Consider the following 23125-nt stretch of genomic DNA (forward strand, 5'->3'; position numbering starts at 1 on the left):
AATACCTTATCCGCAAATTGAGAACTAAGATGAGGCTGAACTCACAATTACTGAGTTCATAACATATTTGCTCAGCTATAATTGGTAATGATTTATAGCAGGGGTCTCTAGACTTTTTGGCTAGAGGGCCGCATCAAATATCTGATGTGGTGTTGATGGCCAGAAAAAAAATTTAAATATGAAGTTTTAATAAATAAATTAGAGAGGGAACTTAGAAAACTGAATAAATGAATGAATGGGCTCATTCATTCAACCTCTCTGGCCCTCAGAACACCCTCCAGATGCAAGGACAGCACAGGTCGTGTCATTTGACTGGGCCAGAGGCTTACAGGAGATAGAGGCTCGCTGTGGGCCGCATCTGCCCCCCGGGCCGGGGTTTGGAGACCCCTGATTTATAGTAACAAGAAAGATGCTCTCCCCTTATGTTCTAAATTACTGAAGAATGTGTGAAAGGTCTCTGGGAACATGTAAGGCTAGCCCTGCCCCCTCAATGATAAATGCACTTTGTTGTGCCCCCATGCATTCTGTGTTCAAACACTGATCATGGGGAAAGAATCTCCTGTGAATGCCATCTTGGAAAGCTCCAGTGTGCAATCAAAGGGAACTCTTGCCTAGTGTTCAGCATTTGTAATTGCAAATGACACAACTGTTCCTTGTGGGGGTGGGAATTTGGGATCATATCACTGGCAGGGGTGGGGCGAGCTTGGTATGATCTGGTAGCCTTCCACACATTGTTTTACGGAGATTTAGAACATCTGAAGAGGGCTATATGTAAACAGATTATGATAAAATAATTTTAGCGCCTTTAGACTCTCATGTGGTTCATAATTTCCCCTCATTTCACAGACATTCCACATGATTAACTCACTGATTTTTTGTTTTTTAAAAGTATAGGAAGAGTCATCTGTATGACTTGGCCAACAGAAAGTCTGAAATACATCAGTGCCCAAACCCTTTATCTCCCCTTTGCAGGAATTCATCTGGGATTCTAGTTACAGGACAATCTTGAAGGCTTTCTGGGGGGAAAGTCACAGGGGTTTACATTTTTTAAAGCCCATAAGTAAGATAAATTTAATGAACAGAGAGAAGTAGATTGCTCTTTGCTGAAGGACAAAGGCTACTTGATTTAGACAGAACAGCTTAGAACTCCAAGACAGGTGATGATGTGAAAGCAAAACCACCCTCTCCCTGCAGCTCCCAGGGCAGTGTTGCGGCCCCTTCTCCACTGCAAGCCCTCCAAGAACCCACATGTGCCCCTATCTTTTTTAAATTGCTGTCTGGCTACTGCACTCTCTCTTTCTCCTCCTGCTCCCCATTTTTAAGTGACAGTGATAAGTTCAACTGCCTTTTATCTACAGGTGTTTCATTTCCAGTAAGACAGGGTTACAGTCTTATTAAACACAATGGGATTACTTCTGTGTAAGGTAAATAGCATCATTTTCAAACACCCCTACTTGAGTCAGACCATAAGTTTGTCCAACTCAGTGTTGTCTGCAGCAATTGGTAGCAGCTCTCCAAGACTGCAATCCTATACACCAGTGTTTCTCAGACTGTGAGTTGGAACCCGCTAGGTGGGTCAAGAGCCAATTCCAGGTTGCTCCCCATTAATTTCAATATTTCATTCAATCCAATCCAATAACCTTTATTGGCATACATACATAATACATGTGGCAACCGCCAGCTACAAAAGAAAACACAGAAGGACACAGGGTAGTGTGAAAATAGAAATTGATAGAATAAAATAGGGTACAGAACATTATCTGTAGTAGGCTTACCAGATAGACTAGGTGTACTTGGAGGACCCTGAAACTAAGAATTTAGAGACCATCTCCATTATATCAATTGAACAATCATTGAGGAAAACTTTCAAATTCTCTAAATCAGAAAACCCATCTCTATTAAGTATCAACTGTTCCAAATAGATGGAACAGGAACTATCATGATGCGGACAGTAAAACAAAATATATTGGATAGTTTCAATTTGACCCTGATTGCAGGGGCAGATATGTTCTGCATAAGGGATCTTACTATACCTCCCCTCTGTGATCATGGAAGGCAGCAGAAGAAATCTTGCTAAGGAAATAGCACATTGCTCAATTGAGTTGAGGAGAGATAAAGGAGAGATATGATGCCATGAGACCATGATATAATGGGATGGAAAAGTTAAGAGGGGGAACAACTTCTCGAAGCCAGTTCATGGAGGTTTTGGAATTCAATGTCCAACATGCTTTGTTTTATGATCTTATAAATTGCTGGATAAGAGTGCAGGCCCAGGAAATCGAGTGAGAGTCCAATTGTTTTGATTTTTTCCCTCACCAATTTGTCCCATCTGAGAGAATCAAATTCTCTCAGCATTCGATAGCATTAAATGCAGGAGGCTACCGGACTTCGAGTTATAATGTATTTTTAAGCAGTAACATATGGTTAATAATCATGCTCTGGTTATTAAGAGTGATTGCCCTGTCTCCAAACATAATGCTGCATAGGGCGCACTTCTGCACAGGCTCAAAGTTGCCCTCAGGAAATTAGCTTGTACACACACCAAGTTATTCTTTATTGAGTTAATCCAGATAGGACAGCCATTAAGGAGTTGTGGCAAAACCTTCACGTTAAATACCTTCAGTGTGGCTGGGAGATACTGGTTACCCTGCTTAAAGAAAAACCTAATAATACTTTGGGATGTTAAGAGAGCTGTGTTGGTTACCAACTTCCGATGCGTGACCCTTAAAAGATTTTGAAAGTGTATTCCTAAATATTTGAAAAATATTTTTTTAATATATTAGACTTGATGCTACTATGGTATGTGACTGCATTTGGGGAAAAGTTACAGACCTGTACTTTTAACAAGCTACTATGTATATTCTTTTAACAATGACAGTAAATGGGACTTATGCCTGGGTAAGTGGGGGTAGGATTGCAGCCTAGGATTATTAAAAAATGTTCCTGCTTGATGATGTCACTTCCAATCATGACATCACTTCCAGTGGGTCCTGACAGATTCTTATTCTAAAAAGTGGGACCTGGAGCTAAATATGCGAGAACCACTGCTATACACACTTTCCTGGGAGTAAACACCTTTGAACACAATGGCTTACTTCTGAGCTGACATGCATAGTGTTGCACTGTAAGGGTTCTTCCTGCCTTACTTGCAGATGTCAGAGACTGAACCTTGAACCCTGTACATGCAAAGCATGCAGGTTAACCAGATACAATGGAAGACAGAGTGCCTATACCTTTAACCACTATATTAGAGGAAATTTTGGCTGGTGCAGCTTCAGCATAGAAGGGTTTAAAAAGCTGCACCTGCCAAAATTTCCTCTTCAATACCAGTCACTTTCTCTCAGCCTCACCTACCTCACAGGGTTGTTGTGAGGACAACAGGAGGGGAGCAGCTGTGTACCCTGCCCTGAGCTCTTTGGAGGAAGGGCAGTATAAAAATGTGAAAATAAATATAAATAAATAAAGTGATTAAAGGTATAGGCACTCTGTCCTCCATTGTATCTGGTCACCATGAACACATGTGCACTACAACTGAGCTACAGCTCTTTCTGATGGCCTGCTATCAGCTACTATACAATGGTCATCCATTTGCTGTTAGGAAAAGCATGTATTAGTAGTAGTGGTAGTAGCAGTAATAAATATCTAGTAATCTAGCAACACCCACCTGTCACATTAAACTGTGCCAATAAGATAAACTGTTTCCATCCAATAGTGAAATAAGACAATTCTGTTTATTTAAGCACCTTTGCTGCCTAAGAAGTTAGTTAGATAGCCATCAAAACAAATGCATTAGGAAGACCTTTGGCACTAATTTGCAGATGTAATTTCAACCATAAGTGTTTATGAGGTTTGGATGCAAGATTTTTCAAGAGAAAAGTATGCTGTCTCTAAAATGTGATGAAGTGCTTTATATGAACTCAAACCATTGGCCCATCCAGCCTAGTACTGTCTAGGTTTTTCCTTTACCTGTTCCTACCCAATATCTCCTTTATCTTGAAATAAGAAACCCTATGGTTCTGTTATGCCAGCAGCAAGTCTGGGATTGGAGAGGATTTCATGCATGTCCTTTCTTCAGCTATCACTTGCCTCATTTTGGACCTTCCACCAGCATAATTGTTGAAAAGTGGTACGTAATTATTCTTAATAAGTAATAATTGCAACAGTATTGCAGATGTATTGGCAAAATCTGTATATGCCAAGACACATCAACACAGGAAGAGCTTTGTATCCCTAAAGGGTCCTAGCCATAGGACAGTCCTCTGAACCTGAGACTTTTGGTAGACAAAGCATGGGCTTGCTCTCTCACTTGGTAATGGTTTTCCCAATCTGAATGCTTTCATATGTTAACAGAAAATGTTGTATCACTGAAAATGCAACAGTCATTTGCAGGATCTGTTTCACTGAAAATAGGAACTTCCTCAAGGCAATCTCTCTCTGGCTAATTGGTTTTCATTTAAATCTGTTTGTGCTTTCACTTGCATATTGACATAATTTGCACAGACAGCCAAGGAACAAAAGGCCATACCCACTATGTGCCTACTATAAATGGGGCCCACTGTATTTGAATCTTCAACAAATCTCCAACACTGTTATAGTGAAATTACTTTACTTTTATCACATGCAGTCAAGGATAGTTTTTTTTAAAGCCTTTATTTCACACTGCAGCAGACACAGATGGATTGAGTTACTGTGTACAGGAAAATATATTGCTTTCAACAAAATCAATAAAAATCCCAAACATGCTATATATACCCAGCAGGTTTAGTGGCTAAAGTGCTAGACAATGACAACAAATCATTGCTCAGCCATGAATTTTCTAGGGGACCAAGGTTGCAAACCTATCCACACTTACCTGAGAATAAGTCCCAATGAATTCACTTGAGATGTATTTCTGAGTACACATGCATATGATTGCACTGCAAGACAGGTAGGACTGCTAGAAATGGAAATCTTTGTTTTGTTCAGGTTACATTTGGGTTGGCCTCAAATATCTTCTTGAATCATGAAAAACCCACCATCACTCATGTTGGAACCTAATTTGCAGCAATTAAGTCTTACGTGGAAACAAGGAATCTAAACAAACCACTGTAAATTCCATTGCTAATATTCAAATTTATGCAGAGTAAACATCAATCCAGATCATGAGGTGGGGAGAAGTAGTTGAAAATAGATTTATGCTTCATCTCGGTGCTTTCCATGCTAGTAACTTCCAATGGGAAGTATAGAGTAATTGACAAATCACTATGACAAAAGGGGAAAATCAGTTTCTATGAAGGAAGTATAATATACAACATCAGTGACTAAAGGAAGAGCCCCATTCCCAAAGCTTGAATCCAGGATACTTGAATCAAAATATCCTAAAAATAAACCCTCACTCACATACTGTATAAACACACCTTGAAAAACTGAAATTAGAACACTAGAACAGTGGACTTGAGCCTTGGTAAGTGATACAATCTTGACAATATTAATATTTTTCTAGGTTTGATTTCTGCCTTTCTGCTACATTTAAATATTTTTAGGGCCCATTCAGACATTACATTTTTGCAGACGGTACCAGATTCGTGCTACTATGCAAAATAAAAATCATGCATATGCAGTCATGCACGTGTACATAATGAAAAGGCTAAGCCCTATTTTCTTGCCTAAGCAATTCCTCACTATTTTCTGACTAGTAGCAAAAGCCTCAGATGGATTTCACTAACTGAGGATACCATCACCACCATTGCAGTAAAATATCCAATGACTCTATTACATCTCACTTGCAGGAGATTTCTGAAATGGCACAACCAGGATTTTAAACCTCAAGGACACCACAGGTTCAAGTTTAACTTGGTTTTTTAACAACTAGTTGTAGGTGTGGATCTGATCCACAGAAACAGTGAAGTGAAAATGGAGCTGAGGAAGTGATCTTCAGTTCTCGCTTCTGCTGCTCATTTACTGGTACAGGCCACAGAAACAATGCATCTAAAACCATTTGAATTCTCATGAGACCCTCGGTAACTTAGCAGGGATTTCATCTCACTGTAAGTTAGAAATGCTCCATCAGAGAATAAAGATTTGGACTTGGGAGACCTGTATTCTTGCTCAGCCCCAAACTCGCTCAGTGATCTAAGCCAGTTTGCTATATTTCAATTCCAGTGTGGCATCTCTAAACTAGGATGATGAATGTCCAACCTTCACAGAATTCCTCAGAGAATAAATTACAAAGGAATTTAGAGCAGGATAACAGCCCGCTTTGTGTGTGCTTACTTGGAAGGAAGCCCCACCAAGTAGAATAGGACTTAATCCCAATTGCACAGGTAACATCCTAACAGTTATAAATTGTTATTGTTATTATTATTATAATAACTGGGACACTCCCTCCAAGAGCCTTCTTGGGATTTCCACAGAACTTCATTCTCTGAGATGCCACTACACCACAAGGGTATAGGAAAGAATCACCAGCAGACAAGCCTCCTGACAACTCCAACACAGTATTCCTGCTACTGGTCAACATGGCCATAAGCATGATAATCCAACCCCCTCCCCAACATGTTACAAACACAATGCCCAATCCTAGGCATGTCTCCTCAGAAGTAAGTCTCATTATACTCAATGGGGCTTACTCCCAGGAAAGTGTGGCTAGGACTGCAGCAATAGTCAAAAGCACTGAATGAGGGAACTGAGATAGTCAGGATTCACTGTCAGATTTGCCACCCAAATCCCACACACTCAAAGGAGCGAGTCCTCCTCACTGAGATGTCACTGCCGCAAATACAGGCCCTCTTCCAAGGTAAGATGTTCTCATACCTGCACACACACAAATCCAGGAATCCGAACCAAAACAGTGCTATACAACTGTACAGATACACAATCGTGCTACACAATCCTATGCGCGTCTCCTTGGGAGTAAGTATGCCCCACTGGAGGGAGCAGTGGGCTTGCTGCTGCCTGGCCAGTGTGTTTAGGATTGCAGCGTTCAAGCACTGTGACATCTCCCCCGCCCAGAGGTATCTCTCCTTCCCTTACCAGCCAGCCCTCCGCTGCCTCCATCTCCTCCGTGCCCCTTTCTTCTCTGCAGGATGAAGTAAGGGTTGGCCCTCTCCGTGATCCACAGGGCGTTCGCCAGCAGCACCTCCTCCGGGTTCACCCACATGCTCCCGGCCAAGACAAAGGCAGCCTTGAGGGGGTCGCTCGTTCGCTTCAAACCATGCAGAGCCCGGGTGGATGCTCCGGGGTGGCTCAGCGTACTGCCCACCCCACGGAGGAGCCGCCGATGCCCCGGCAGCAGCTAGAAACATGGGAGGAGAGCGAGGGGAGGGCGGGCAGCGGCTGCATCCCCCTCCCCACCGCGCCTCTCCAGCCCGACCGCCACGATCCGCCTCTTTCCAAGCTTGCAACAGCAGCCCGACGCGGATGAAGCGCGATCGGCGGGGATGAGCACAGCGGTGACCTCAGAGAACAGCACCAGCAGCGGCGGGGCCCGCCCAGCAGCCGTCGGAGGCGGCAGCACCGCTCCTGGATGGACCCGACCGCAGAGCGGCGCCCCCACCCAAGCAACCCCCAAGGTGAAGGCGCCTCTCCTCCTACGCGGGCCCCTTGGCGCCCTTCTCCGGAGGGGAGCGAGCAGGCAGCCGCCTTCCTTGCGTCGGGACTCTTCCTGGCAACAGAGTGCACGGGGTGGGCACCCACGGGTCACGCGTGGCTCGGGGATGGCATGGAGCCGGAGCCACCGCGGCTCTGCCCGGGTGACGCACCGAGCCCTCCGGAGACCACGCTTGCAGGCAGCTAATCCTCACGGGAACGCACTGCCTCGGGATTGGTGCTGCTGCGGAGGGCCGCCCTGAGCTCTCCAGATCACGCCCCTGCTGCCAACCCGGGCACGTCCCCTCCCTTGGGTTGAGAACACGCACACCCCGAGCCCGCGAGGCTCAGCAGCAGCACAGAAGCTCCTTCAGGCGCCCTCCAACGATCAGCTCTGCCCCCTGGGGGCTCTGCACCGAGTCCTGGGGAAGGCAGCCCGGGGAACCGCTGCAAAGGAAGGACCAGCTGCACACTGCAAGGAGCACGCGCAAAGCGAGCGACACTCCAGCTTGCGGTCCAGCCACTGCGCTTGCACTTGTCCTGGAAAAAAATCGGAGCAGGTGCGCCCTGTCGCTGCCTTGCCAGGTTCCAAAAGGGCGGAGCCAAAAGAACTCTTGTTGCAACATTCCATTGTTGAGGTTTCCCACATCCTGCCATTCATCTGTTCTGTGCTCCCTCTGGAGTCCCTCGAGGCCCCGCCCTCTTCCGGGAACCAACCCAGGCAGGGCCTAGGAGAGGGGGGTAAATTTGTACACTGGCCTAGGGTCCAAAAGGGGGCCCAGCAGCCCAGAAATTTCCTGGGATCTTACATTCTCCTATCTGCTCTAACTTGTTGCTGGCACAGGGTAATGGGGACACTACCAAGAGTTTGTGGCTGCAGGTACTGGCAAGCCATATATGCTGAGCCCTATAGTGTCAAATCTGGGAGGAAACTGGCCTGCTACAGTAGCTCTTTGGCTTGTGGATGTGCTTGCCATGAAGGAATGTTCCCCCACCCTGTTTTGCCCCTCCCTGCCTCCATTCTACTCACCCACCCATCACCACCCTCCCCCACTCTTTCACCCCTCCACCTTTGCAAAGGGGCCCTAAAGAAACTTTGTCTCCCCTGATAAAATTCTTCTCAGAGGCCCTGAACCCAGTTTCTCCAGGCAGTGCTCCGAGGGTGGTGATGCCTGATGCAGTGGCATCACTAGGGTTCACGTCACCCAGTGCGGGATGCCAGCGCCTCACCTCCCATGCAGTGGGCAGGGCAACACCCCAGGTGGTGGGTGTGGTGATGTACCATCGATCCCACTGGTTTTTTGGCTGTACCTTTTGATAGAACAAAGATAGAACACATTCTGCATGAAATTATACATTGACTGATATATAACATGATGGTATTATTCTTCCAAATTATGATTTTAGTCACTGGTGGTGTCACACACACACACACCCGGTGTCAACTTACTAACACCTTATTGCAGCAGTTCTCAAACTTTTAGCACCGGGACCCACTTTTTAGAATAATAATCTGTCCAAGACCCATCAGAAGTGATGTCATGGTGGAAGTAACATCAAACAAATTAAAATAAATAAGTATAAATAATTAAAGTAAAACAAATAAATAAGCAGAAGCCAGCCTTGTTCCTCCAAGTGAATTTCCCTTGTAGCCTGCCTGCAATAACACCCCACCCCTCCAAAATCAGTAAGGTTTTCAGCCCTACTCAGTGCCCAGTTCAATTTAAGAACTTCTGTTTAAACCAGATCACTGTCAGGATCCATGTGGCTTTGCAAGTCTCAAAAAGGTTCACCTTATCAGCTGAAGCCTCTGTTTTGATCCTTTTTAGTGGAGAGGAGGCTGCCTTCTGGAGCACTTGTTTAGCTGCAGGTGCATAGGATCAGGACCATTCAGGTAGCCTTGCACTCTCCTTCACCTGATCTTCCACACCACCCAAGGCACGTTTGCTTACTCACAGGTAAATGGGACCATAAGGCTTAGTTCCACTTTCCATAGGCAGTGCTTGCATAAATTCATCTGCTTGGAGGTAGGGACTTCCTTCTCAGGTGTTTTTGGGGCTGCTTTCATTGAATCAGGACCATTCTGGTGTCGTTGGATTCCTCTCAGCCTGCCCTTTCCTATGGACTAAGGCAAGTTCGCCTACTCACAAGTAAACGCACAATACAGCTCACTTTCACTTTCCATAGGGATCCATGCATTTTTGTTCTCCCTTTTTTTGGCCATAACTTTTGATAGAAAGGAGCTATTTCACTCTGGTCTTCTGCAGTGCATTCTGCTCAAAATTCTGCATCCAACGGTATATAATATGATGGGGTTACCCCTAACCACCGTGATTTTAGCGTGTCACCCCCCCAGTGCACATCACCCAGTGCGGTCTGCACCCCCTAGCGACGCCACTGGCCTGATGGCCCTTAACAGCTAATGTGGGATGTCCAGTCTCTGCTGATAATTGGAGGCACACACCAGCATGAAGTTGCTGAAGAAGTGATCAGCAGGTTCCATCTACGGCAGGGGTGTCCAAAGTTTTTGGCAGGAGGGCCACATTATCTCTCTGACACTGTATGGGGGGGGGGGAAGAATTAATTTACATTTAAAATTTGAATACGTTTACATAAATGAATATATTGGAGATGGAACTTATATGAATGAATGAAGGTCTTGCAATAGCTCAAGGCGTATAAAAGGCCTTGCACAAAGCATCACAGAGGTAAAACAGCAAGCAGTGGAGGAAGCCCTCATCCCACAGGTCACATGAGAGGTCAAACAGTCGCCCTCATGCTGAGAGCAGTTGTGTCGGACCAGTGCGGGCTCCAACAAAGCTCTGGAGGGCCACAGGCTCATTAGAGACTGGGGGCTACCTGAGGGCCGCATTGAGAGGCCTCGAGGGCCGCATGCGGCCCCAGGGCCGAGGTTTGGGCACCCCTGATCTACGGTGACCAGATGCAATGGAGGACAGAGTGCCTATACCTTTAACTATTGTAGAGAAGAGGGAATTTTGGCAGGTGCAGCTCTGCATGGAAGAGTTTGAAAAACTGCACCTGCCAAAATTCTCTTTTCTGTTCAATGGTTAAAGGTGTAAGCACCATGTCCTCCATTGTATCTGGCCACCCTGGTTCCATCCAATGCAGACTTAACTGGAGCTGAGATTTTATTTCCTACATAAGATGTGTAAGTCATGTAGCATTGTCAAAACGATAGTATTTTCAGAAGGGCCTGCTGTTGGGAATGGGTCACTCTTCTCATCTCTAGCTCATTAGATGTACAATGGTCGCTTACAGCTCATGGCTTGTTTGGCCTCATTCAGTGGCATAGTTAGAGGGGTTGCAAAGTGCTAAGTTTTACAGGTGCACTGTGCAAGCAGCCTCTCTCCTTTGGACCCATTCTGGGCAATGGGAGCAAAATATAGATGTTCGCCTGTGTTTTGCTCCCAAGGCCCAGAATGGTTCTGAAGGGGAAGGGGCTGCTTGCACAGTGTGTTCAGGCACCTACAAAACTTAGTGCTTTGTACCCCCCTCTAGCTATGCCACTGGCCTCATTGTTTACCAATTTTTTTTTCTCTTCTATATGTGACTCAATTAAGGAGAACATACTGGCTGTCTGACAGAGTATGCTGTTGACCTTGAAAGCTTAGGCTACAAAAAACCTGCCTGATATATAAGAATAAAAGCCTCTTTATAAGAGAACATGGCAGGCTATTATAAACATACTGCACAGATTTTTTTTCCCTATCATTTTTAAATTTTTCATTTTGAGTTGCTTTAGGCTCTCCAGTAGGAGAAGATAGGAGGTGTATGCATTAAAAAAAAAATAAAACAACTGCATTCCCTTTATTTCCATTGCCATATCATTAGTGCCTAAATCAAGTATGTCCTTCAATTTTGACATTTTGCTTGGATTATCCTAAACCAAACAGATAAATGTTTAAAATAGTAAAACTCTCAAAATGCATCTTGGATATTTTGCACAATATACTTCATCTCCATGTATTCTGAGTATGGGGGGAAGGAGGACATTATGGGCAATTGAACAATTCCCTTTTTTTAAAAAAAGAATAAAATTAATCAAAAACCTCTTGATGCTTTTTCTGCTAATCAGTATGATGTAGGAGCAATTCATACACAATTTCTGTGCAGTTTTTTTTTCTTTTTTTAAGGAAAAATTTTTGCTCACCACTGAACTTCTAACCTTAGATAATCTGGTGAAAGCAACTAATATTAATGGGATTATGCTAGATTGAGTAGTTCAAGAGAGAATGTTGTCTAACACTGCAATCCTATGTGCGCTTACTCCCAAATAAGACCTACAGAACACATGAGGTTTACTTCTGAATATGCATTTGAAGGATTGCACAATGAGAAGATTAAATATCACCACTGTGACATGTGAACATTTACAACATTATTTACATAGTAAAGAAAGCTGAAGATAAATGTTTTTTAAAAAAATATTCTAACAAATAGAATTCTACCTTGTTCCACATTTTCCTTTGTATGTATATAAGAGATCAGATTTGCTTTAGTATTTAGTGATAATTTCTGAGCATATTAATGAATAGAATAGAATCCTTTACTGGCATATGTCAGAAGCAAATCTGCAAACTATATACATTAGGTCAGCCAGGAAGCAATTCACCTTCTCAGTTGTGCAGAGTTAGAATAGCTGTGGCATATCCCAAGAGAAATCAGCACTTCCAGAGTCAGGGAAATTCATCTTTTTCCCCATCCTCTGTATTGTCAAGACGATTCTGACTCGGTTTAAAACTAGTTTTTAGAAGCTGTAACTAGCTGCCAAGAGTCAATTGTTTGTTTTAAGAAAACTCCTTACTCTGAAGCTACTGATGTCATGAAGAGATGTAATTATAGTTGCGAATTATAAAGAAAGCTTTAAATACAGGGAACAGTATCAGAGCATCTGTATTCTATCCAGAAGTACTTCCCACATAGAGGCAGGAGGTCTGGCTCAGTTGGTAGAGCTGCCGCCTTGTATGCCTGAAGAACTGAGGCTGCCAGTTCAAAACAACCAGAAGTACCCAAGAACTGACAACATACTGGTGAGCTGACCCTCGGAGTTGCCCTCAAGTGGAGTGTGGGAGGCGAAGGGCCAGAGAGAGGCCAGACCAGGAAGGAATCCAACTGGAATGAGGAGTTCTATGAAAGACTAGAACTACTCAATTGTAAAAATCCCTCTGGGGGTTTAGAACAGCCTGCCTATGTAAACCGCCTTGGATTAAAGTCTGAGGAGAAATCTGAAGACCAAAGAAAGGTGATATATAAATACCTGTATAAATAAATAAATTACAATACAGGGTACATACAGCACTCTCCAGCGTAGATTAACACACAGATTTACAAATCTTGCAGCTTACCTTGATGAATCTCATGCTGCTGCTATATGTTAGAGCTTTTTGCTATATGATATAACTTTTTGCTACTGCTCATGGCCACAAATGGGCAAGAAAGAGACCACATGTGTGGTGAAATGGATTACACTTTTACAGGAGTGGATAAAGGAACCTGCAGGATTAGAATTGGTGAGTAACAAGTATTTACTGTATAAACATAGATAATAACGTCACATATTAAAATCACAGTAGCATAAATAAAAACCTACAAAGAGCAGCTAATAACGTAAAATGTAAGATAACGGATAGTAAAACAAGATATGTACTGTAGGAGCAAGAGTTTGTAGAAGCCAAGAGCCTATATGTGGTAGAGACGAACATATAGAGAGGAAGGCTTACAAGACAGAGGTGCCATTTCATAAAACCTGACAAACACTAGTGTAATGTTATTAAGCTGGCATTATGTGATCTTTTGGTTGTACAAATGTGTTTGCTATCACTGCTACAGTTGCTGATCTCTGAATGGAACACAAGAGAACTTCCCATTCCCACTTGGAGGAAGTGGTTGACCATAGTGATTAACAGCTGATTAATGTTAACTCCTATGCTCAGAAATAGATTGCTAGAGTTATCACCTTTTTATGTTGGGAAAGGGGGGGGGGAGAAGCAGAGCAGTCAGCAAAAGCACCCCCTTCATACCACCTGGCTACTTGCTATCAATAAAACATATAAAGATGTGGAGGCTGGTTAAGGTTTCATAAGAAATATTTTACTCACTGTTCATAGTTGCTTACATACATCTTCTGATTGGTCAGAGGTGCCTAGCACTTTAGAACAGAGAATCCTAGAGCAGTTCCCTTTCTATGGAAGTCTGGTGAGGATGGCCTTGTGGGCATGGATCCCAGGGAGAGCACATCCTCCTTTTTCAAGGGCCATAAACCCTGGCCTACAGGCCTGATCTGGTGCACCTACATAAGATATCAGGTGTGGTAATGGCAAAACCTTACTGCTCCATGCAGAGATTTGTGCCAGGCAGCAGCTTCCCCCTGGAAATCTGGGTGCAGAGGCTGCTGGGGTGATGCGCTGTGTAAGCAGCTGCCTGACACAACTCTGCAAAGATCAGGCAAGAAGAATGAAGGCTCCGGCATGGAATGGTAAGGCTTTGCCACTGCCCTGCTGCACCCTAGATCATTATGCAGGTGCACCATGGGCCATACTTTGAAGGCCCCTGGTCTGGCAGGAAGAGAGTTTGTGTGGAGAAAGGAAATAGAAACTAAGGACCACATCTCCTGCAAGGACTATAGATGGACAAGTAAAGAGGTCTCAGGTGTCTGGACAGTATACTGCAGGTGGCATTGCATCTACATTCCAATATGATAGGGTCACTTTTGCTTTAACAGGTGAATGGCAGGCAGAAATACAACAGATACAGCTTTTCCAGCATGGCAGTTCAGTGAGGGGGGGGAAGCTTAACATGTTGGATCTCTTCCTGCCAAAAAGTCCTTAATAGCCCAAGATCTTTGCTAGAAAAAAGGATGGCAAATCTGTCCGTTAACAACTTCCTTCTGAAAAAACTCTCCCCCTTCATGATTCCTGGTTTTCCTTTAATGGATTTTTGGTTCATACCTTCTGTTTCACATGCTGCTCTGAGCCTATGCTAGTTTGAACAATAGGGTAGGTAGAGCTGCCACTATTTTGTGAGATTACTTGCATTGTTTTTGTTTTAAACACATCAATTTGATGAAAAACTAAATAACATTATTAAATTAAAGCTGAGAGAGCACAAATCCTTTCAGAGAGAAAAAAGTGTTTTTGTAGGGTTCACGCTGCTCTCTTTTAAAGATTAGCTGTAGAAAGAGGAAAGCTGTGGAGATTAATGTAGCCCCAAAGAAGTGACCTTGTTTCCATGTTTAAGAATCGTTCACTTCCTCAAAAAAATTAGGACAGATATCAGAGAGGCTATAAGCATTGGTGTTCCTGGCTCTCTCACCACTGGAAACCGGGAATGCCAGTGCCACCGCTGTCTCACGCAGAAGTAATTGTGGTGACCTGATATTGTCATCGCAATTACTTCTGGCTGGCCAGCCTTTTCACTTTCTTTTTTTAAAGCAAAAGAAGCCGTCAGTGCCTTTTGCGTTAAAAGAAAACAGGTGCCATTTGGAGCAGTGCATGGTTGCTCCAAATGGCCACCTCATTTTTTGCTTTTTTTTCAAAGCGAAATAAGCTGGCAGCATTTTTTGCTTTAAAAAAGGGTGGTTGTTCAGAGTGGCATATGACTACTCCAAGTGGTTGCAAGGGGAACAGTTTTTTGGGGGGGGGGGCCCTTGCAGTCTCTCAGAGCAGTTGCACACTGCTCCGAATGGCTGCCCCCCCTTCTTTAAAGCAAAAGAAGCTGGCAGTTCCACCAGCTTCTTTTGTTTTGAAAATGAGGGGGGGGAACTGGCAAGGGGGGGGTTGTGAATTGAAGCACTTATCCTTGTTGATGCCCCCCCCCAAGCCACTGGCCATAAGACAACAGCTTTCTTCACGAACCTGCTCATTTTTGCCAGCTGTGATGAAGGGACCATTGGTGATGGGGCCTCCCTCCTCCCAATCTGCCCCTATGCCACAACCAAAATTGACTCTGGTGCCACTACAAGGACAGAGGCAGGCACAGGGAATCAACGTCTCTCCAGAGCAAAGTTCTGGCTAACTCTTAGGAATGTCAGAACCAAGATGGACTTAGGAAAGACTGCAGGATTTGGGAAGTGAGGTCGTTGGAAACAGAAATTGACCTTGCAATCTTTCTTCAATTGCACTTTAAATTGGCTCAGGGAAGCTTCTTTCTTTTTGAGCCTTGCACTGAAGTTTTCCTTAAGGGAAACTCATGGGTGGAAGAAGAGAACTCCATCATCACACTAGTATGGCAAAGTCAAATAGGTTTGTAAGTAACGATCACATGCTGTTCTTGATAACTGGAGTGCACTCTTGTCTCAGTACTGTTCACAAATTGGTGAAAACCTATAGTTGCAAAGTCACTGTACAGTACTGACATTTCAAGAGATGCATTTCTATGAGTTCTATCAAAGACCAAGCAAGTTAGCATAATCTTTCAAAGTTTTAATTGCTAAATAGATCACGCTACAGAAATAGGTTTGGTAACATTCATTTTCAAGCATACCACTGATTGCATCAAGCTGTCTGACTGCAATTGCAAAGTCTTTTGAACTTATTTCTTTGGATCTGGTATGACTAATCTCTCAGATTGTTAAAATGTATGTACTCCAGCTTGAAAGATTCAGGAGAGTCTTTCATTTCGTTTGATAATGGATAATATTGGGCAGGAGGTCTGCTCTAGAGGGTAGTAGAGCCTCTGTTAGCCCGAAGATAACATCAGAAGGTCACCAGTTCGAAGACACCGGCAGCTCCCTGAAAGGCTGAGAATGGCGAGACCTTGAAGCAGCTGACAAGCCCAGCTGAGTGATTCCACCTGCTCTTGGTGTGAGCAAGAAGCATCTTGGCTGCCCTCCATGGGAGAGATGGAGCTACTTGTCAGTCTGTGTGGGAGAACTGGAGGCCAGAAGTAAAACCAAACCAGGAAGATCCATTCTGAAATGTTGTTGGTTCTTGAAAGAGAGAACCTCTATGATTGTAAAAATCCCCTGGAGGGATTTAGAAATGCCTTCCTATGTAAACCGCCTTGAATAAAGTCAGAGGAGTAATCCGATGACCAGAAAGGCAGTATATAAATACCTAGTTGTTGTTGTTGTTGTTGTTATATTGCACAGCTGCACCTGTAAGGTGAATCTGCCTTTCTGCTATCATCTGTTTCTACTGATGCCTGTATGTAGGACATAATACATTTGGTCATTAGCAGCATGATCCTATAAGTGTTTATTTAGAAATAAATCCTTACAACTTGCATGTGTGTTTGTTAACAAATCCCACTGATTCATCCAGCGTCTTTCTCCAACACTGTTCCAGACATCTGCTGAGTGATTCCATTGCCCAAAGCTCCTCAGTAAACCAAGTAGCTGATTGAACTCTGTGACCTGGTCAAGGTCACATGGGGTGATTTCATTGACTGATCTGACCATTTCCCCATTCCATTTCCCCATCCCATTCCACAACAATTGACAACCAGAGCAGTGGGTGAGACGCTGTCCCTAGCAGCAGGGAAATCCTCCAAAGCCTGTAGAAAACCATTTAGATGACAGCAAACTTCAGCAGGTTCACCTGGGGAAAAGGTCCAATGGAGCTTCCAATGCTGGTCTGTTTCTTATCCCAGAGCCCTATGTTGTGAGCTACCAGGTGATTCCTGTGACAAGACAGCTGTCCTACTAGTTACCTGCAGTGCATGTGCATGAGCATGGTAAGAGAATTCAGCTGCCTGTGTGCATAGTTTCCTGGAAGCTCTTGCTTTTGGGACTCTTCCAGCCTGCACCACAATTATTGCTGTTAGGGATGGTACCTGTGTCTTGTGTGTCTGATGCCATAGTATGATGCCTTAGATTAGGGATGTCAAACATAAGGCCCATGGGCTGAATGTGGCCCCCAAATACAATTTTTATCCAGCCCCTGTTTTAATTGGGCTCTCCCAGCTTGATAATTGGGCTTTCTCATATCTTGAAAATATGAACAAGATTTGCACATTTTCTCTTCTGTCATTTAAAACTAACGAGTTGCTATGTGAAAACAAAGTGCTTATTTGTGGCCATCATCTGCTTAATGATGTCAGTTTCTGCTTAATGATGTCACTTTCGGCCCTTAGCAGGTACCATGAATGCTAACTTTCGCCCTTTGTATGAAATGAGTTTGATATCCCTAACTTAGATTGTTTTTCCATTGCTAGGCATGGATTGGCTCTAACATGGGGGAATTTTTAGCATGCTGCTTTATAGTTGGTGTATGCAATTAATGCACAATGGACATGGAGGGAGTGGCTGTCAGGGTTGCTATGTTCTGTTATTTGTGCTGCTGCTGTTTTCTTCTCAACTTGTGTGTGAGGAATGTATAGGATGCCATTGTTCTGCTGGAATAAGCTGCTGGAATATGCTGACTGGTTGGGACCGTAGCATAACAGTACATCTTTGGGGCGGATATGATTGTAGACGTTTGTGTAATTCTTTCATCACTATTGTTACTCCATGAGAAAGAGAGAAAGCTACTGGTTTGATGTTTCTTTGCAAAATAAAGTCACCTGTTTTGCCATTCCAGGGTTTTGCAATTTAAATATGCAGTTTCACGTCATGTGACTTCCCCAGATGTGCTAAGAATGAAGAAGCTTCTTTAGCAATCCGCCTGTGCCTTTGGCGAAGCTGACGTCTTCCTTGCTATTTTTAGGGGATGACTCAGCCACTCCGTATTACAGCCACTGAGAAACTCTGGAGACTGATACCAAAGCTTTTTGTAAGGCTTTGCTAAAGCCCAGCAGAATACTGGAGCTCATAGAACAAGCTGGTTGGCACTGTTGCGAGAAAGACACAAAGACTTTGCTTCTATTATCTTTTCTTTCCAAAAGAAAGAGCTCAAATTGGCAAGGGGAATATCAAAGGGAAATAAAACCTTAATCTTAACGACAGCCAAAGCAGCTTCTATGGAATTTCACCTGGGACATCTTACATATTCTCTTTATTATCAGAGGGGTTGATGATGTGCCAGACCTCTTATAATAAAAAAAAGCCTTATATTGAACTATACAATGACATGAAACAAAGGTTTAATAACCTCCCTCTTGTTTTCCCTTTCCCAGTATTCTTCTACTCCTTCATCCCTGCTATTTCTCTATCTGGCCCTGACCTCTTCTTTTACCTTTCTGTCATCTGGTTTGCAGCTCTTATGTTACAGAAGTATGTATTTCACAGACCACTGTTGCTTCCTCCCAGCATCACTTCTTCAAATCTTACAGCATTGTGGCAAGTGACTCTGTGAAAGAGGCAATCATTCCACTCCTGTAACATAGTAATGTTGTTCTTGCTCAGACGTGTGTTTATTTATTTAAATGATGTATATCCTGCCTTTCACTTTGAATGAAGGAGCACCATGTTCTGTATCTCATGGAACCACAAACAGCTTGAACGTACAAAATAAATAAGGCTCGCCTGAACGAATGGGTAATGTACTGTATACAACCTTCATCTGTGTGCCATGGAAGTGTAATTGTCTGACTGCCTCCATTGTCTCTGTAGTCTGTGCAAGGCCATGTTGTATCTTAATTACTACCTTAACAACATCTGACCTGGGACTTGTCAATTTCATAGGAGGAGTGTTGTCAATTCTCCCTATTTTCTGCTTCTACCTGAAGCACTTGACTGGTCAGGACTAACAAGGCCACTTGCTGACAGGCAGTGTTCCAAAGAAACTTGTAAAGGAAGGATTAGTTCCACTTCCAGCCCAGATAAAAATGGCTTCTGGTCAGTCTCAGTCTAATGCCTTTCTGTAACTTGATTCAGTTCAAGCCCTTGACTGCATTACTTAAGCCATTTCTGCCCAACATTGTATATATGCAACAGGGGCCAAAACTTAAAACAGGCTCCTTGTACAAAACAAATGAAGCTCCTTAGCTACTGAGATCTCCACTGTAACCCCTGACAAGAAATCCACCTTGTCATCCATCATCTTGGGTAAACTTAGCCACAGCACTTGTGCCCCAGAGACTCATCTCTGCCCCAAAGAAATCTTTTTGTTCCTTTGCTCCCAGGAAGGGCCATCCTGAGCTGTGTCCTGGTTATTCAGGCCAGGAAATCCTTTGTTCTCATTTATATGAATGAGTATAACTGGGAGACCTTTCCTAATGTGCACTTTGGAGCCCCTGCAGGTCAGATTTCTGTGTACTTATGTAGAGTACTTGGAACCCACTAGGTAACTCCATCCTCACTTCACCTCTTTCCTCAGGGGTCTGCTTGCCCAGGTGCCCTTCTGAACCTAGTTTTGATTAGAAATTGCCCCTAAAAATTCGGCTCCCCTCCCTTGAGTTCTCCATCTTCTGCCTCGGATCCTTAGCTTGGTTGCCTTGGAACCATTTATTAAGTGATTGATTTTATTATGTAAATTGCTTTGTGAACTACTCTGGTCGAAAAGTGATATATAAATATTCTTAATAATAATAAAAATAATGACTGGATAATTTTTTAAAATTTTCCTCCTGGTATTCTGCCTATTGTGGCCTATAGGTCTCCTTGGACCCATGCCAGCTATTTTGCCATAGGCCAGCGATTACCAGTTGGTGTGTTACCAGTCGGCCCCAGGGGGTCACGAGGCACGTGCAGGGGAGTTGCGGGCTGTCCCAACAGGAAAACCACAGCATGAGCCTCCAAGCAACAGCAGGAGGTTCAGCGCAGCAGGCAGATCTGCAGCATGCGAAAACCGCATGCTGCCAAAAGCTCGCCCTGACCCTCTTACTGCTCTTTGGAGTAGGGCCTCCGATAGGAATTTTATCAGGGGGTACAAAATTTCTTTTGGGCCCCTTTGCAATGGGGTGGGTGAAACAGAGCAGGGGAGGGTGGTAATGGGTGAGCAGAATAGGGGCAGGGAGGGGCAAAGCAGGGTGAGGGGAGGGTAGAGACAGCTGGAAAAGTCTTTGAAGCCAGGTCTACCCACCCATGTGGCATCAGTAGTGTCCCCAGCATCCTGTACGGGCAACAAGCCTGAGTAGATAGGAAAATATCAGATCCTTTGGCTCCTGGGCCCCCCTTTTGACCCTGGGCCCGGGTACAAATTACGCCCTTTACCCCCCTCTCCTAGGCCCTGCTTTGGAGGTTTGTGCTAGGCCTCTGAACACAGAAGTGAATGGCAATTTCATGTCACCATCATTCACTTCCTGGTTCTGGAGTCATGACAGTCCCAGCAAGTTTGGGAACCACTGTCATAGGCCCTTTACAGGATCGGGCTGTTAGAACACTCTATGCTACTGAGAGATTCAGCATGCTACATATGTGTCACACCTCCTTCCAAACTCACCCTGTGCTAATCCCCCACAGATGCCATAATCCTCTCCGGTATTTCCTGAGCAATGCAAACCCTCTGGTCAGTTACAGTTATTGATGACTGTGTTGTTTTACATGAAGTTTTTCCCCCCTCTATTCCTTGCTAGTTGTAAATGTTTGCCTCAATAAACTTGTTATTTTGCACCAGTTTGGGCTCCAGGTTCCATCTCTTCCCCTTTCCTTTCTATGATACCAATCTGCAGGCTATGCGGACCACATCTAACAGCAAAGGTCCCTAGGCATGCATATGTTGCATGTGGAAGCACATGTTTAGGTGCACACATGTGTCTATGGCAGCTATTTTCTACCACTGTGCCATGGCTCACTGCTGTGTATGGTCTGCAGGGTGTGCTGTGGCAGTTTGGGGGAGGATCATTTGTTAGTAGGGCTACTGGGGGATATGGGCCCCTGCTGTCAGTGTGGTGTGCCTTGTCAATTGTAAAAAAACTGATGGTGTGCCTTGATAATTTTAGTGCCTTGTCAGTGTGCTGGGAGATGTAAAAGCATGAAATTCACTGGTCTATGGAGTATTGGTGGTAACTGGAGGTAAGATGAAGACAGAACAGAGAATGACACCATTGCTATAAGGCAGTGGTTCCCAACCTGAGAATCACAATCCCCCAGTGAAATCAGAACAACTGCATTCCCTGTTAAGGGGAGTGACTCCAGTGGTGATGGCTATGACACCTCAGCGATTGTACTGCTGCCTCAATAAAGGTGTTGTTCACAGTACCTGGGGGTAGTGCCAGCCATCTGGGGCTGGGGGCAGCGAGGGGCAGGAGGGCCTCTGGGCCAGGAGGTTTGGACTAGAGGGTAGAGCCTCCATTAGCCCGAAGATAACATCAGAAGGTTGCCAGTTCGAGGACACTGCTAGCTCCCTGAATGGCTGAGAATGGCGAGACCTTGAAGCAGCTGACAAGCCCAGCTGAGTGATTCCACCTGCTCTTGGTGTGAGCAAGAAGCGTCTTGGCTGCCCTCCATGGGAGACATGGATCTGCTTGTCAGCCTGCGTGGGAGAACTGGAGGCCAGAAGGGAGACCAAATCTGGAAGATCCATTCTGAAATGTTGTTGGTTCTTGAAAGAGAGAACCTCTATGATTGTAAAAATTCCCTTGACGTTTTTAGAAACGCCTGCCTATGTAAACAGCCTTGAATAAAGTCAGAGGAGTAATCCGATGACCAGAAAGGCGGTATATAAATACTGAGTTGTTGTTGTTGTTGTTATCTGGAGGGTGGGAGGCCCTGTGCTCCCCTCAGCGGGCCTCCCCGCTGCTCAAAACAGCTCCCTGCTGCGATTGCAACCCACTTTTTTGGCAAACTAGAAGTGCCTCTCAGAAGTATCTGGAAGGCCTTCTGCAGTGTGGGAAGGTCATATGCGGCCTCCCCATGCCTCAGAAGGCCTCCAAGAACTTATAAGATATATTTTTTCTTCTAACAATTTCTTCTTATAACAATTTCCTCCTACAGAAAAAGTAGCTTCAGGATTCAACCACTTTTTTTGTTCTGAAAGACCATGCTGTAGAGTAGAATCTGCTTTTTAATTTGAATGGACTAAGAAGAGCAAAAGTGCAGGTAGTATCTGCGGAAAGATATGTCTTTCTATTCCATAAACGTATTCCATAAATGCAATGAATGAAGTTCTTTTAATTAAATTATAGGATTGGTCACTAGGTGGCAATATCTATATGTTTATATATACTGTTTATAGTATGCTTAATTTCAAGAATACTCTTCCATGATGGCAAACTTTTAAAAACTTGGTTAAGTGGCAGAATGCTAGACTGTGGACTCTTCCCATGACAAATGCTTAGGACAACTAGTTTCCCATGTGGATGGTTGCTATTTTAGAGGCAGGACTCATAGGCTGATGGTCAACTGTGTATCTTCCGGTGACACCTTTAAAATTCACACAATTTTAGATGGCTGCTGTTAGGAGTAAAATCCACAATCCAAAGTCAAGTAATGCATTAATGTACCAGTGTTGCATGCGTAGCATCCAAAGGCACCTTTAAACTTGAGCTGGCTAAATAGAATACTATGCAGACAACTTTTTCTTGAACAAAAGAAATAATTCTTTTTCTCTGCTTACTGGGCAGAGGCACTTTTTGAAGCGGTGTCCTCTTATGTTTAGCAGGGGGATAGTAACTGTTCCCCTTCACCCCAATATGGTGTCTCCAGTGACTGATGCTGGTGTATCTTCTGTATTTTTTTTTAACATTGTGAGCTCTTTGGGGACACGGAACCATTTATTGG

General features: G+C 44.1%; 1 protein-coding gene across 1 annotated transcript in view; it reads right to left on the reverse strand.

Moving 5' to 3' along the window:
- Positions 1-7890, reverse strand: part of TBC1D9 (TBC1 domain family member 9) — a 79785-nt gene extending 71895 nt beyond the window's left edge. The window contains exon 1 of the mRNA XM_066632125.1: positions 7012-7890. Within this exon, the coding sequence (XP_066488222.1) occupies positions 7012-7138 (127 nt within the window). The 5' untranslated portion in view covers positions 7139-7890. The remainder of the gene's footprint in view (positions 1-7011) is intronic.
- Between the last annotated feature and the right edge of the window lie 15235 nt (positions 7891-23125).

The sequence above is a fragment of the Tiliqua scincoides genome, chromosome 6 (genome assembly GCF_035046505.1).
Source record: "Tiliqua scincoides isolate rTilSci1 chromosome 6, rTilSci1.hap2, whole genome shotgun sequence".
Classification (NCBI taxonomy): domain Eukaryota; kingdom Metazoa; phylum Chordata; class Lepidosauria; order Squamata; family Scincidae; genus Tiliqua; species Tiliqua scincoides.